Here is a 13,004-nt window from a genome sequence, read left to right as displayed (position 1 = left end):
TATAATCAGCATTTCCTTTCCACAGTATTTCATATAATTTAAAATACTGTTTTGTTTTGTTTTAAAATAAAAGAGATTCAAGAACAGCTTGCAATGTTTTGGTCTGCTGAATGATTTGTCTGGTTCATCCTATTCAATTTGTTTCAGGCCAATAGATTGTTCCTTGGTGGGTTTTTTTTAGCAACATGGATTTATCATGAAAAGCAGAAAATAAGCACAATTGTTATGTAGAAATGTAACCCTTATAGGGTGGTTCAGGAACGGTCTATAGAACAGAAAACATTAAAACTAAATTTAGCAACACAACAGAATAAAATAAAACTCTTTTAAACCAATGTTGGTCAAAATCGATAAACACTACATAGTATAAAAATACATTTGCTGCTTGCTTAAGGTCATGGGAAGAGATTCAAACCAAGGGTTACCCTGCCCTACCATATGCAAGTCATAAAGCATATCCTAAACCCTACAAGCAAAAGTTGCATTTTGCAGGATAACTATTTATTCTCCATTGGCAGTTCATAGTTCCCTACAGGCACAAAGGAATTAAAGTTTATTGTTATGTTATTGCTTTATGTGAACAAACGGAAATGAAATGCAAGCAAGACATGACTCCTATTGATAAAGAGAAAACTGAACTCTAGGATTAATGTGAAAACCATTTAAAATGGAACAAATTTGCCCAGGAGAAACCAAATGCAATTTTGGGAGAGCTCCTTGACCCACAGCAATCACAGGATTGCAGGTAGTGGTAATAGAGGAAAAATGAAATATTTCACTAGCACTTTGATTTACCAGTTCATCTCTTGCTTGATTAACAAGTTCCAGCTGATTCTGAGACTCTCTTTCCGTGAAGGTTAACTTATCAAGCTGCAACTGTAAGGAGTTGGTTTCTGACTGGAGTTGGGCATTCTTCGTGGTTAGCTTTTCGGTGAACATCAACAGCTCAGATTCTCTTTTACGGCTGCCATCTATGTCCTTCTGGAAGTCATTAAGCAGTGTATTCAGACTATCCACTTCTTCCTTCCAAGAGTTCATTTCTTGTTCATCTCTAAATCAAATGTATATTTTAAAGAATAAAACATGGAGAGTAAACCAAGCAAGCAAAGCTCTCTTTCTGGTTTAGCTCAACTGGGCAAATACAAAATGTACAGCTGAAAACAAGTCACCAATGCCTGCAGCCTGACATTCCTTAGTACCCTTATCCCACCCTAATTTCTTTTGGTTAAAACAGACAATAAAAACAAACCAAAAATGTTTCAAACAATAGTAGACCAGTTAAACTGGTCTGGACCAAATCTTGGTATGTGAAGGCCTGTTCCAAATATAAGATATTTATTACCTACTTAAGGAAGTGGTTATAGAAAATTAGGACATGAGGTGATTCATAGCAATTAAATAGTTTTAACTTCTAAAGCAAAATGTGTTTAATGACAGGAGTCACTTCTAATATGAAGCAGTTACGCACCAGCTTCAAACTGCAAGCACCCCAACAATATATTTTGTGGAAATGGGTTTCAGTGTTAATGGGCAAGAAATGCTTATGTTACATATTGCAAATCCAAAAGGAAATTAGTGACACTGAAACATTACAGATAATTATCATTTATAAAACCTGTGAGTTATATGGTGGTTCTCCAATTAAACAATAGTTGCCTTTATTTAATATGTTATAAAATACACAGAAAAGTTATGGTACATTTTATTAAAATATATACCATAAGATAAAATAAAATTTATCTTTGCAAATGTTACTCAAAAGATCTCTTCTGATTTTAACTTTTTAAGAATGATTCATCATAAATTGATAAACACACACACAAAAACGAGAATGTTTATCATTCTTATTTCAAAAATGAGATCATATCATTTCAAATAGCTGAACCAGCCAGAGTTCTTAGTCATAAATAAAGGCATATGTGTTTATAGAAATATAATAACAAAATCCTAAATAATTAAAGATATATAAAAATATAAATCATTTTTATAATTAGTATTAGCTTAACTGTAATATCTTTCTTCCTTTTGAAATACAAGAATTTAAACACAAACCTACATTGCATTGCAACAAACTTTTAGAAGTATTAAACAATAGCATTCTGACTTTAAAATACCCTGGTTTGAGTTCAAAACAATTCTTTCATACTCAAAACATAAATTGCTTCAAATATCATGCAAGCATTTTGAGAATGGTTGAATCAGACCATTTTAAACATGAAAAAGGGTACTCAAAATTTGAAATATCTGGAGCACCTATATTAAACAGCAACAAAGTATTGCTTGGTATTTTGATGTACATAATTAAGTTAATTTTATTTTTAAAAACCACTGTTTAAATTATATGGAGATGATTTTGTTGCACCAAACAGAATGTTTCAAATAGAAAGCCGGTGTACATTTTAATAAGGTAACAAATTTTATTTTGTTTCTTAATGTTTAAATTGAAAATATGGAAACTACAACGAGGACGTCGACTAGATGTCAAAAGTGAAAGAGATCGTTTAATACTTAGAGTCGGAAGACAGCTAATTATTCAAGAGACATAAAACTATTAAGTAGAAGACAAGAGTTGGCAAGTAGAAGATTTCACTTGACCTAATAAACAAAGCTAATTCGTAAATTTAAATAGCATTTTATATAATATGTTTTATTAGTTTTTCAGGGCATTAAAATATCTTGTTAGAACAGGCATGCTAGATAATATTCAGCCTACTTTCTCTTTCAGAATCATTTGCTGCTTTCTCTTCTAAGAGATCCCAGAACTATTTTGGAAATTTTCACTTTCATCTCACAAAATAAGTTACCTTGATAAATCTCAATTTGTCAAAAGAAGCCAAATGTGAATTGTCAATTATAAGGTCCCATATTTTAATTAACTATTAACTATTAATTATTATAACTATTATAATACAGACATAAATTACAATTAATCTAAATTAATTGTAGCTTTGAATCTCCTCATTTTTACAAGAGAAAAAAAGGACTGCTATATGTGACCTGATCATTCTAGAAATGGAAAACTGAATTTTTGTGTGGTTTTAGCCTCCAAATTGGAGAAAATCTATTCATATTATTGGGTATTTTGAAGTATTTTGCATTTACATCTTTACAGCATAAACTTTTATTTAAAAATTTCATTTTTAGAAAGGGTTACTGAGTCTTCCACCCTTACCTCTCCACTCCTTGATTTTACAGAATTAACAAAATGAACAAAAACGAAGCGATAAAAGTTCAAATAGCAACAATTAGATCTAATTTAGCAGTTGGCGATTCTGTCAAGCTTTTGAACACTGAAATATTTCACAAAGCTATCCGACTTGTATTAAGATTTTGAAGACTCTGCTGTTCAGGAGAATCACATTTTTAACAGAAGAGCAGGAAATGAAGGTTGCCACAATAGGTTTAGACTTCAGCAATAAATGATAATTACGTATATGGAATGCATAAAATTAAATAGCTCATAAAACAGAATACCTTTCCAATAGCCTAGCGCAGGGGTAGGCAACCTTGGCTTTTTTATGACTCGTGGACTTCAACTCCCAGAATTCCCATGCTGGCTCAGGAATTCTGGGAGCTGAAGTCCACGAGTCATAAAAGAGCCAAGGTTGCCTACCCCTGGCCTAGCGTATCACATTTTGCACTATCCCTAACTTTACTTATAATACTGACTTTGTAGGTGGACTTTGGCTCACATTTATAATTCTTAGATTTAAGCTCAAAAAAGCTAAGCATTGCCCTGAACTTATGGCTGTAGTGTAATTTCAGAAATAGCTTAATTTGCATAGAAAAAATAACTCTTCCACATGTGAACTCTAGAAGAAACCTTCTTCTTTTAGAGTTCATAGTTTCATAAATGCTTTCAAGTCCTAATTTGCAGAAGCAAACACACTTAAAGGTTTAACTATTCAACATGTACATCTGCATTAGGCCCTTGCCTTGTGGGTTGCCTTTCAATTTGCTACTCTCCTAATTTTTATTTAATATCCAAATGATGATGCTGAGTTAGGTCATCTCTTGGCACACAGTTAAGTAACATCAATTCACTAAGGCCACTCAACAGTACATCTCTGCCCTGGGTTATCCAATTGATAGCATCAAGGCTCCTTCACAGTAATTTTAGGGCTCTTGACTCTGGAGCCTTTCCATCTCTGACTCTGGATGGGGTTGCTCTCCCACAGATCATCTGCAATTTAGGGCACTAAAAACCTTGGCTACACTGAAGTGTTTTGCTTTTCATGATATTCTGTCTGTCTGTCTATCTATCTATCTATCACAATATAGGCCACCATGCATAGATGCATAGATGTATAATTTCAATAAATAAATAAATAAACAAACTATATGTACGCATTTTCTAGAAAAGTTAAAGAATCCTTGACATCACCATTCTCCTTGCAGCTAAAGGCAATTCCCTTTTCTTACCTTTGTCCTTAACGTTCGCAATTCATCCATGCCTTCCTTAAATGTTCGCTTCACATCTTCAAGCTCTTTTATCTTGGCATGATGGACCTTTGGAAGGGAAAAAAAATCCCAAGACATATCTCTGTTTAATTTGGAGGAATGACTTTTCAGCTTTCTTCCTGTTAGATGTGATTTTTATCAGATCTCTTTTTGTCATAATCTAGCAGCTATATTTAATTTTCACAAAAAAGTAAAAACTGATGCAAGTAATACGTTTTACCTCTAGGTGATCAGATTTCTCTTGCAATTGTTTCTCCAGTTCTCCTTTGGTAAGTCGAAGTTTTAGGTCCAATTCATTGGATTTAATTTCTTCAGATTCCTAACAGCGTTACAGTTTAAAGTTGAAAAAACATAGAAGATGAGCTTATGAAGCAGACTTAAATGCCCTCTCCAGAATCTTATACCTATATAAATATTATCTCAACTATCTTGATGGTGTAATTTATACATTAAAATATCTATCATTGAGACCTATTCATTGCACAATTTATTTTTCTCTTTTTCATTTACAGTAAACCTAAAAGTTGTTTGTTTTAGTAAGTCAGCTTTGGAAACAAATAGCTGCTTTCCATACCAGCAAGAAATAAGCAAGTAGTGAGACTGAAACACTCCCTCACATTCTAAACATGTGGGACTTTGTGGAATGACTGAACTTGTTTTACACATTGCACTGAAAGTGGGACAAATAGATGCAAATACATGACAGATATCTTGATCTATTAAATGTAAAGCTGCCTTGAACGATCAGTATCTCCAACAATAAATGGAGACAACATCAGTTGGTAAATCAAGAACACGTGTTTATTCTCTATGTGAAGATGTCTGCCCGCCTGGAAATGTTAGCATGATTTTCCTGTAAATTATATTAGCTCCTCTCAAGATCAGTTTGAATATTAATATTGATTAATACTGAATAATATTAAATCTAATAATACAAATAAGATAATGAGGTTTTTTTTAAAAGAATTCAATACTTTCTACAACTGAGTTAACTACAGAAACTGGGCTTCTCTTAGGTCAGTGATGGCGAACCTTTTAGAGACCGAGTGCCCAAACTGCAACCCAAAACCGACTTATTTATCGCCGGGTGCCAGGTAGGCGTGGCCCACTGAATGGATGTGGCTGTGATGGTCATGGCAGACTGGGTGGGTCTGGCCAAGGTGGGCGTGATCACCTCAATGTTGCTCATGGAGAGGGTTGCCTGTGGAGGCCGGGCAGGGTTGGGGGAGATCCAGGGGGTCCTGGCAGGTGAGGTGGTGGGCAGGAGGTTCGTCCTGCAGGGTGAGGCAAGGCAAGGCAAGGCGAGGCAGGGTGGGGGTGCCATTATCACAGGGCAAGATGAGACAGGGGCCGGGGTGGCTGCTGCCTGATACCATCAGCCCCTGCACACAGAGCCCAGCGAGCACATGGGTGCTGGGATGCATCCAGCCATGTGGGACTTCGGTGAGTTATCGGGCGGCTGGTTGAAGAGGGACGGTTGCCATCTCCGGGGCACGGAACGCGTGCCCACAGAGAGGACTCTGAGTGCCGCCTCTGGCACGCGTGCCATGGGTTCGGCACCACTGTCTTAAGTGGTACATAAAATTGCCTATTTTAAGAAAATAATTTGATATTGAGAAAAGATGAACTAGTGATGCCACATGACATTGTTATAACTTATTTGGCATAGGGATCAAGTCTATATTAGATTAAAATAACATAATATTTTGTATCATCCCATATAAACCATGATATGTGTGTATCATAGGTCATTACTCTTCTGTTTTAGACAGAAAATTACCTTTCTATATTGCAAGAAAACATTTATATGAAAGCAAAATTAGCTCATACCTGATATGTTTTTATTATTTCTTGGCAATTCTTTCGTATCTGCTCAGCTTCCTCCTTGGCCTGAGTTAACTTTGTTGTTGCGTCTTTAAGGCGATCTTTGGTTTCCTAGAAAATGATTTAATAATTACTTACTAGTAATTAAAATAAGAACATTGGTAGATTAAAAACCTAACAAAAATGATAGCATTCTATTTCAATTCATGGTGGAACAGAGAGCCCCAATGAGAAGCTCCCACCTATGGTAAATCCAAAGCCATGCATGTAGAATCTTTTTTATTTTCATTGTTATTATCTATCTCCCTGCCCAGAATGTTTAAAGCAGGGGTAGTCAACCTTGGCTCTTTTATGACTCGTGGACTTCAACTCCCAGAATTCCTGAGCTGAGTCATAAAAGAGCCAAGGTTGACTACCCCTGGTTTAAAGTGACAAAGATAAAAAAATAACAATAAATGCATGGAAAGGATTAAATTAGTTACATCATTTTATTTTCAAGTATCTATGTCTTATTTTAAAAGGGCCAAGTAAAGACCTGAGGCCCCTCCAAAAAGTTGTGGTCTCCATTCAGTAACCTACAAATTAAAATTTTAAAATTTTATTTACAAATTAAATAAAGGATCTAGACAAGAAATTCCTAGACAAGCAAATGATCTTAAAACCCTTATAGGTCTCTTATAAAATTAGACATACTGACCTTGTGTAAATCCACTTCAGCCTTTAATTTGTTTTGAGCCCATTTTACTTTGATCACATAAGAATTGACTTCTTCTTTTAATTTTTCTATATCTCGTGACATTCTGGTGGTTTCATTTTCCTTTATAAAGGATAATTTTAGAATACTGATGTTAATTGAGCATATATGAACTAATAAAAAGTTTACTTTATCATTTTGCAAACAAAAAATGTAATCATAATGGATTAAATAGAGCAGAGCATAAAATACCTAGATTTTCTTGATTTTTAAGAAATCTACTTGCCTGCATCTATTGAGCTAGTGACAATGGAATATTAATTCCTGCAAAGACCTGAATGTACAGTGTGATATGACTGATATTGTAATGTTAATCAAAGATTTGTAGAATTAGAAGTGACTAATTACTGCAGGAATGTCAATTAAAGCATTTTTGCAGATGACCATTTAGGCTTTGCTTGAACATAGTCAATAAAAACAATTTTGTTACCTCTTTCAAAACTGATAATATTGTCAAAGCTACAGATGTTAACATAAAATCTAATGGTATCACATCTGAATTTATTAAAGCACTTGTTATTTTTTCCCCTCACCTTGATTTTAGCTATCTCCAGTGTGGTAACTCCTTTTTTTTCTGTTTTAAGAAAAATAAATCTTACATTGAAAAAATATTGCAAAGGCAGAAGGGGGTCTTTATTTATGTAAATCAGCCTTTTGATCAATTAGGCTTTTATTTCTGTTACGAAGCACAAACACTTTTAACCTCACATGTAAACATGCCTTTAAACATAATTTAGATTGCACATAATTCAAATTTCACCATTTGGGGGCAGCAAATTCCTCACTATGCTGAAAAATATGAAGTAAGTCCTTTTTCAACTTATCACTTTACAATACCATAGCATTCCTTGTTTCTTTGTTTTATAGTGAAATAGTTCTAATTCTGTAAAATATTAGTTACCTTAATAAAATTAGACATGACATATAAATAACAATAGAGTCTTATTGCCACAAGTATTGTGCAGGTAACTAGACTTAGCTCCATCTTCCATAAATTAAGAAAAATTAAAATACTTGAGAAAGTAACACAGATAGAAATTCAGATTTTCGAATATTATTTATTTGCATAAATGAAGATAAGCAATATAATATAATGAATGTATGCTTGAAGATTGTGGATATCTCTTTTTATATCTGGCTGGCAGGTTCCTGTAATGAATTTTTCTGCTCTTCTACTGAGATTGTTTTAATGGCAGGCAGGCAGGCAGGTAGGTAGGTAGGTACTCTACGGCAAATAGGTAGGTAGGTAGGTAAGTAGGTAGGTGGGTGGGTAAGTACTCTAGATGGACAGGTAGGTAAAGAATAGACATAAAGCCAGCATCTTACAAGTTTAGGAAGGCTCAAATGGTGATAGCTGAATCCCATAGCTTGCTTTAAAAATATCCCCATGGCTTGAATTCTGGATAATCAATAGTTCTGTGGGACCATATCAATCATAGGAATCAGTCTGTGTTTAGGCATGGTCCTCCATTCATGGTAATTGTTTTCTTTAAGAGTCCCCAAAAGAATCCAGTTCATCACAGATATATATATAAAATAAATATGCTGAAACTTTTCTCCTCTGCTTCATTTTAATGTAACTCCTTTCTCCACTTCATGTGCAAGAACCACTAAATGGTTATAATCATGTTTGCCTATTTTTGGTATTCGAGGTGACTACCAAAAGAATGTCAGTGCAAATAGCATACCTTGCTTTCAAATAGTTGGTGCAATCTTGCTTTTTCCTGGGAAAGCTGCTTGATTTTGTTAGTATGCTTTTCAATATCTTTGTTTGCGTCTCTCAGATTTCTTTCAAGGATCTCCTTTTCCTTTCTGAGGTCCAAAGACTCCTTTTCTCCTCTAACATACTTCATGACCATAGCTTCCTTTTCTTGACGGGCTTCTTCACATTTCTTGTTTGCCTTAGAATACCAAATATTACAAAATTTACTTTAGACATGAGAGCAAATTTTTGTTTTCTTCTCCAAGGAAAGTAAAAAAAAATCAATTGAAGGACTACAAAATACATAGTTTCCTACAGAAAATTGAGAGGGAACTTGTTTCTATTAACTTGGCTCCCAGTAATTTAGAATAGATAACATAAACATGTGACTGGAATAAAACAGCTTATATTCTAAGCTAGGAAATTATAACCTGATTAATCACCTGATCTGTACGAAAGGCCATCTCTTTGTGCAGTTGCTGTATAGCGTTTTTTGCAGCAGCATCCTGAGATACAAGTTTATCTTTAACTGTTTTAGCTTCTTTCTGGACATCTTCTATTCTGACTTCCAGCTATAAAGTGAAAACAAATGTCAGTAGGTATACGTACATGTAAACTACATAATATGTAAAACTTGAAGAAAAACCTTTAAAAAACAGACACTTTAGAAGTCATAATTTCTGCAATTATATACCTTAGAAAAAAATTAAACATAAGAATAAGAACCCAACATACCAATATGTATATAACAAATTCTGCAGTGATAACCTATTGAGTAATACATTATTTTTTTCAAAAAAAATTAGTTGTGGAACAGTTTGAATATCCATTAGGATCTAGGCTGGAATGGGTTCAGAAATTTCAGAACCATCAATTGGAAAGCAAAGAAAAATTAACAGGCGATATGGGAAGACAAAAATAAAGCATATAAATATTGTTTTAAATGTGGTCCAGCAAGGCTTGAAAATGAATTGTCACTTCCTTTCCTTTCTGAAAGAAAACCTTGCTCTGCAATTGAAAAAAGAAATCACTACCATTTAGTCCACCAGAAAAAAAAATATTGGTCTTAGACTGTGGAAAGAATAATCTGAAATCCAATTTTCTGAAGATCAATTTAAGGCTATATATAGAAATACACATTTCCTGAGGGACACTAAACTTGGATCGGCATAAAACTCTTACCTGTCTAATTATATTCAGATATTGCTTTTCAGTTTCTGTTCTCTTCTTCAGCTCATCCTTTAAGTTGTCCTTTTCTGAACAAATGTCCAAAATTAATTCCTGATGCTTCTTGTTTTCTTTAATCAATCTATCCATTAAAACAATTAAAATAATTGATGAGGCAATGTAAACAGTTGTGAACACGGCCCTTTTCCCCTATTTGAAACTGCAACACAGATCAAGAGATTTATTTAAGATCTGTGGTGCACTTCCCCCAAAACAATAAAATACAATGAAACTCCCACAAGTTGAAACGGCCTAATAAAAGGCCTGGTAAAGAAGACCTGGCCTCTACAAACAGAAACCATAGAGCCAACTGTAACCTTCAAGGAAAAGCATTCTGGTTGGTTGCATGAATAGGCATTTTTTAAAATGAAGTTGCAGGGTATCCGTTTAATTGGAACATGTTGTATAGGTAATCTATTTCTCCTTCCTGGAGTTCTGGATTACCACAATCATTTTTGGTAATCTGAATAGGGTTGTTATGAACTTTTCTGTCCTGTAGGTGGTTGAGTACTCGATTAAAATGGGGTTGCTTTATGATGCACTTGGTCTTACAATTACCATTATTTTCTCTTTTATGAGTATGTCTAAGAAGGGTAGTATGTCACTGTTTCCTTCCTTTCTTGTGAATTCAATTCCATGCAAGAGAATTCTTAGAAGCTTGGCACTCTGACAAATTCACAATTAATAAGCATATAGAAATAAACTCCATTTATTTTTCAAAATTCAAAAGCAACAACAAAAGCTCAAAAGAAGGGCTAGACGGCCCAGAGCACATCCTCATTAACCAACTCCCAAGATAAGTAGGAACTAGCATCTAATCACAGCAACAAGGAGCAGGCAATAGCTTGCCACCAATCAAAGAAGAAAAAATGTCACAGATCCTGCCCAAACACGCACAGGGCTGATAGGACACCCTGTATCCCACTTTCCTATGCCAGAGTGCTGATGATGTTACCTAGTCTGATAACAAAACATCATATAAGAAGAAAGCCATATTCAAAGAACATTAAGAACCCAGCTGTTTCACTTGAATTGCTATCTTCACACCAAAGTTGCCTTTTAGATTCAACCATTTTTAAGGAAACAAACCAAAAAACATCCCCACTTCATACAAAATCTGTTATTGTGGATGAACCAGTATATGCAGGGTTCTTCAAATTTGAACAATGTGCCACAGCTGTTACAAATATAATAATAATAATAATATTAATAATATTAATATTAATAATAGTAGTAGTAGTAGTAGTAGTAGTAGTAGTAGTAGTAAAGTTGGAAGGGACCTTGGAGGTCATCGAGTCCAACCCCCTGCTCAGGCAGGAACCCTACACCATTTCAGACAAATGGCTATCCAGTCTCTTCTTAAAAACTTCCAGTATTGGAGCATTCACCGCTTCTTGAGGCAGGTTGTTCCATTGGTTAATTGTTCTAACTGTCAGGAAGTTTCTCCTTAGTTCTAAGTTGCTTCTCTCCTTGATCAGTTTCCACCCATTGCTTCTCGTCCTGCCATGCATTACCTATATACTACTAAAACTTCTGTGCCTGTAACTTTCGAATGGGTGAAATGGTGCCTCATAAGGCAACAAGTTTTGAATCTGGATTCAAAATGGGCTAACTTATAGAATGTTTCCAATACTCCAGTGGGATTGAAATTTGGCAAATTTATGATCATTTCATCACCATCGTGCCTTGGAATTACACTTTCCAGAATCCTGTAGGTTGTGTTGCACATAGGAAGATGGGAAGGATATATCCTTGCCTTCTTTCTAGCCCGCTCTGGCCCCTATGTCCAATCAACTGGCAACAAAGCCCAATAGATGAGCTGCAGTTGGTTGCTTTGAAGCCAAGGCTGAAACATGACCTCTCTTTAACAGCAGCAGGTACCAAAGGAAGGGCAAGAAAGTGACTTGGATGCTTGCTGGTGAGATAGGGCTGGCTAAGGATGCCAGTGGCTAATAGATGAGTCCTCTTCTTCCTGGATGGATGAGGCCCTGGGGGCATACCAGATTAGGACCAGGGGGGGTGTAGTTTTCTTCATGGTCCACAGCTTCCTTTGTCCCCTCTCTGCCTAGCAAAGTGGCAGTTACCCAGGTCATCTCAGAAATGAGAACAATGATTTCTTACTCTCTGCCAGTTTCCCAAAAGTAATATCAATGGGGAAGCTAGTAGGAAGTCAAAAGTTGCTCACACTCCTACTATTTTTTGCCCACCAGTGGTCATTCTGTGTTTCTGTTTAAGTAAGGGAATATCTCTGAGAGGATCATCCAACAGACCTTGAGTTGTCTAGTAAACATATAAATTATGACAAAGTTAGCCTATGATTTAAAATATGCAGAAATTATTCCCACTGCTAAATTAGCTCCATCTCAAACAGTCTTGGCATTGCATTTCTCATTTGAAAATACCACTTTAGTTGTACTCATGCCACTTCCGAGATCAAATGTAAAATCAGCGTCAACACTCTGCCAAGTGCCAATACAGAAACACTGCGACAAAAAACACACTTCTCATCTTTACAAGAATTCTGCATCTTTGAAAACTTGGAACATGAGCTAAGTTGAGGTAAAATTTGATGCAAACTGAACAGGTCAGCAACAGGGATAAGAAGTCAAATGATGGGAAGAAAGTTTCACTATAATGTTCTACTTTTTTTCAAAAGACTTCTGCTTGGTATTAAATGCTGGAATAGGGGCAAATAATTATTCGGCTATTACACACTCTTATCTTGATTACTAGTCTCAGGCCTAGAAGTAGTCTCGGTATCTTCTCTTGAGCAAGAGACTTAAGTCTAAACCCATCTTTAATAGACTCATATCTTCTCTTCTTTGGTTAATACTAAAGTTTGTTTTCTTTTCCTATCTTCTTATAACTTTCAAGCTCTATCTGCCCAATAGAAGTGCCACTAAAATGATGTGGCCACAATGTGGTTCATCTTCATAGAACTTCATCACTAGAAATGTCCACAGGAGGCCGAAATATAAATCTGGAAGAATGGAAAAGACTATGGAACATAAATTGCAAACTGACACTGTCAACTGC

At 35.3% G+C, this 13,004-nt stretch overlaps 1 protein-coding gene across 1 annotated transcript in view; it reads right to left on the bottom strand.

The window, feature by feature from the left end:
* CCDC186 (coiled-coil domain containing 186) overlaps positions 1-13,004 on the bottom strand; it is a 39,621-nt gene that overhangs the window by 9,484 nt on the left and 17,133 nt on the right. The window contains exons 3-11 of the mRNA XM_015815827.1: positions 9,924-10,050; positions 9,185-9,313; positions 8,728-8,940; positions 6,983-7,102; positions 6,292-6,396; positions 4,682-4,780; positions 4,423-4,509; positions 2,509-2,525; positions 796-1,051 (exon numbers count right to left, since the gene is read on the bottom strand). Coding sequence (XP_015671313.1) covers positions 796-1,051; positions 2,509-2,525; positions 4,423-4,509; positions 4,682-4,780; positions 6,292-6,396; positions 6,983-7,102; positions 8,728-8,940; positions 9,185-9,313; positions 9,924-10,050 — 1,153 coding nt within the window. The remainder of the gene's footprint in view (positions 1-795; positions 1,052-2,508; positions 2,526-4,422; positions 4,510-4,681; positions 4,781-6,291; positions 6,397-6,982; positions 7,103-8,727; positions 8,941-9,184; positions 9,314-9,923; positions 10,051-13,004) is intronic.

Source organism: Protobothrops mucrosquamatus, unplaced genomic scaffold (assembly GCF_001527695.2).
Source record: "Protobothrops mucrosquamatus isolate PMUCROS unplaced genomic scaffold, P.Mucros_1.0 scaffold378, whole genome shotgun sequence".
Classification (NCBI taxonomy): domain Eukaryota; kingdom Metazoa; phylum Chordata; class Lepidosauria; order Squamata; family Viperidae; genus Protobothrops; species Protobothrops mucrosquamatus.
This window is presented reverse-complemented; position numbering and strand designations above follow the sequence as displayed.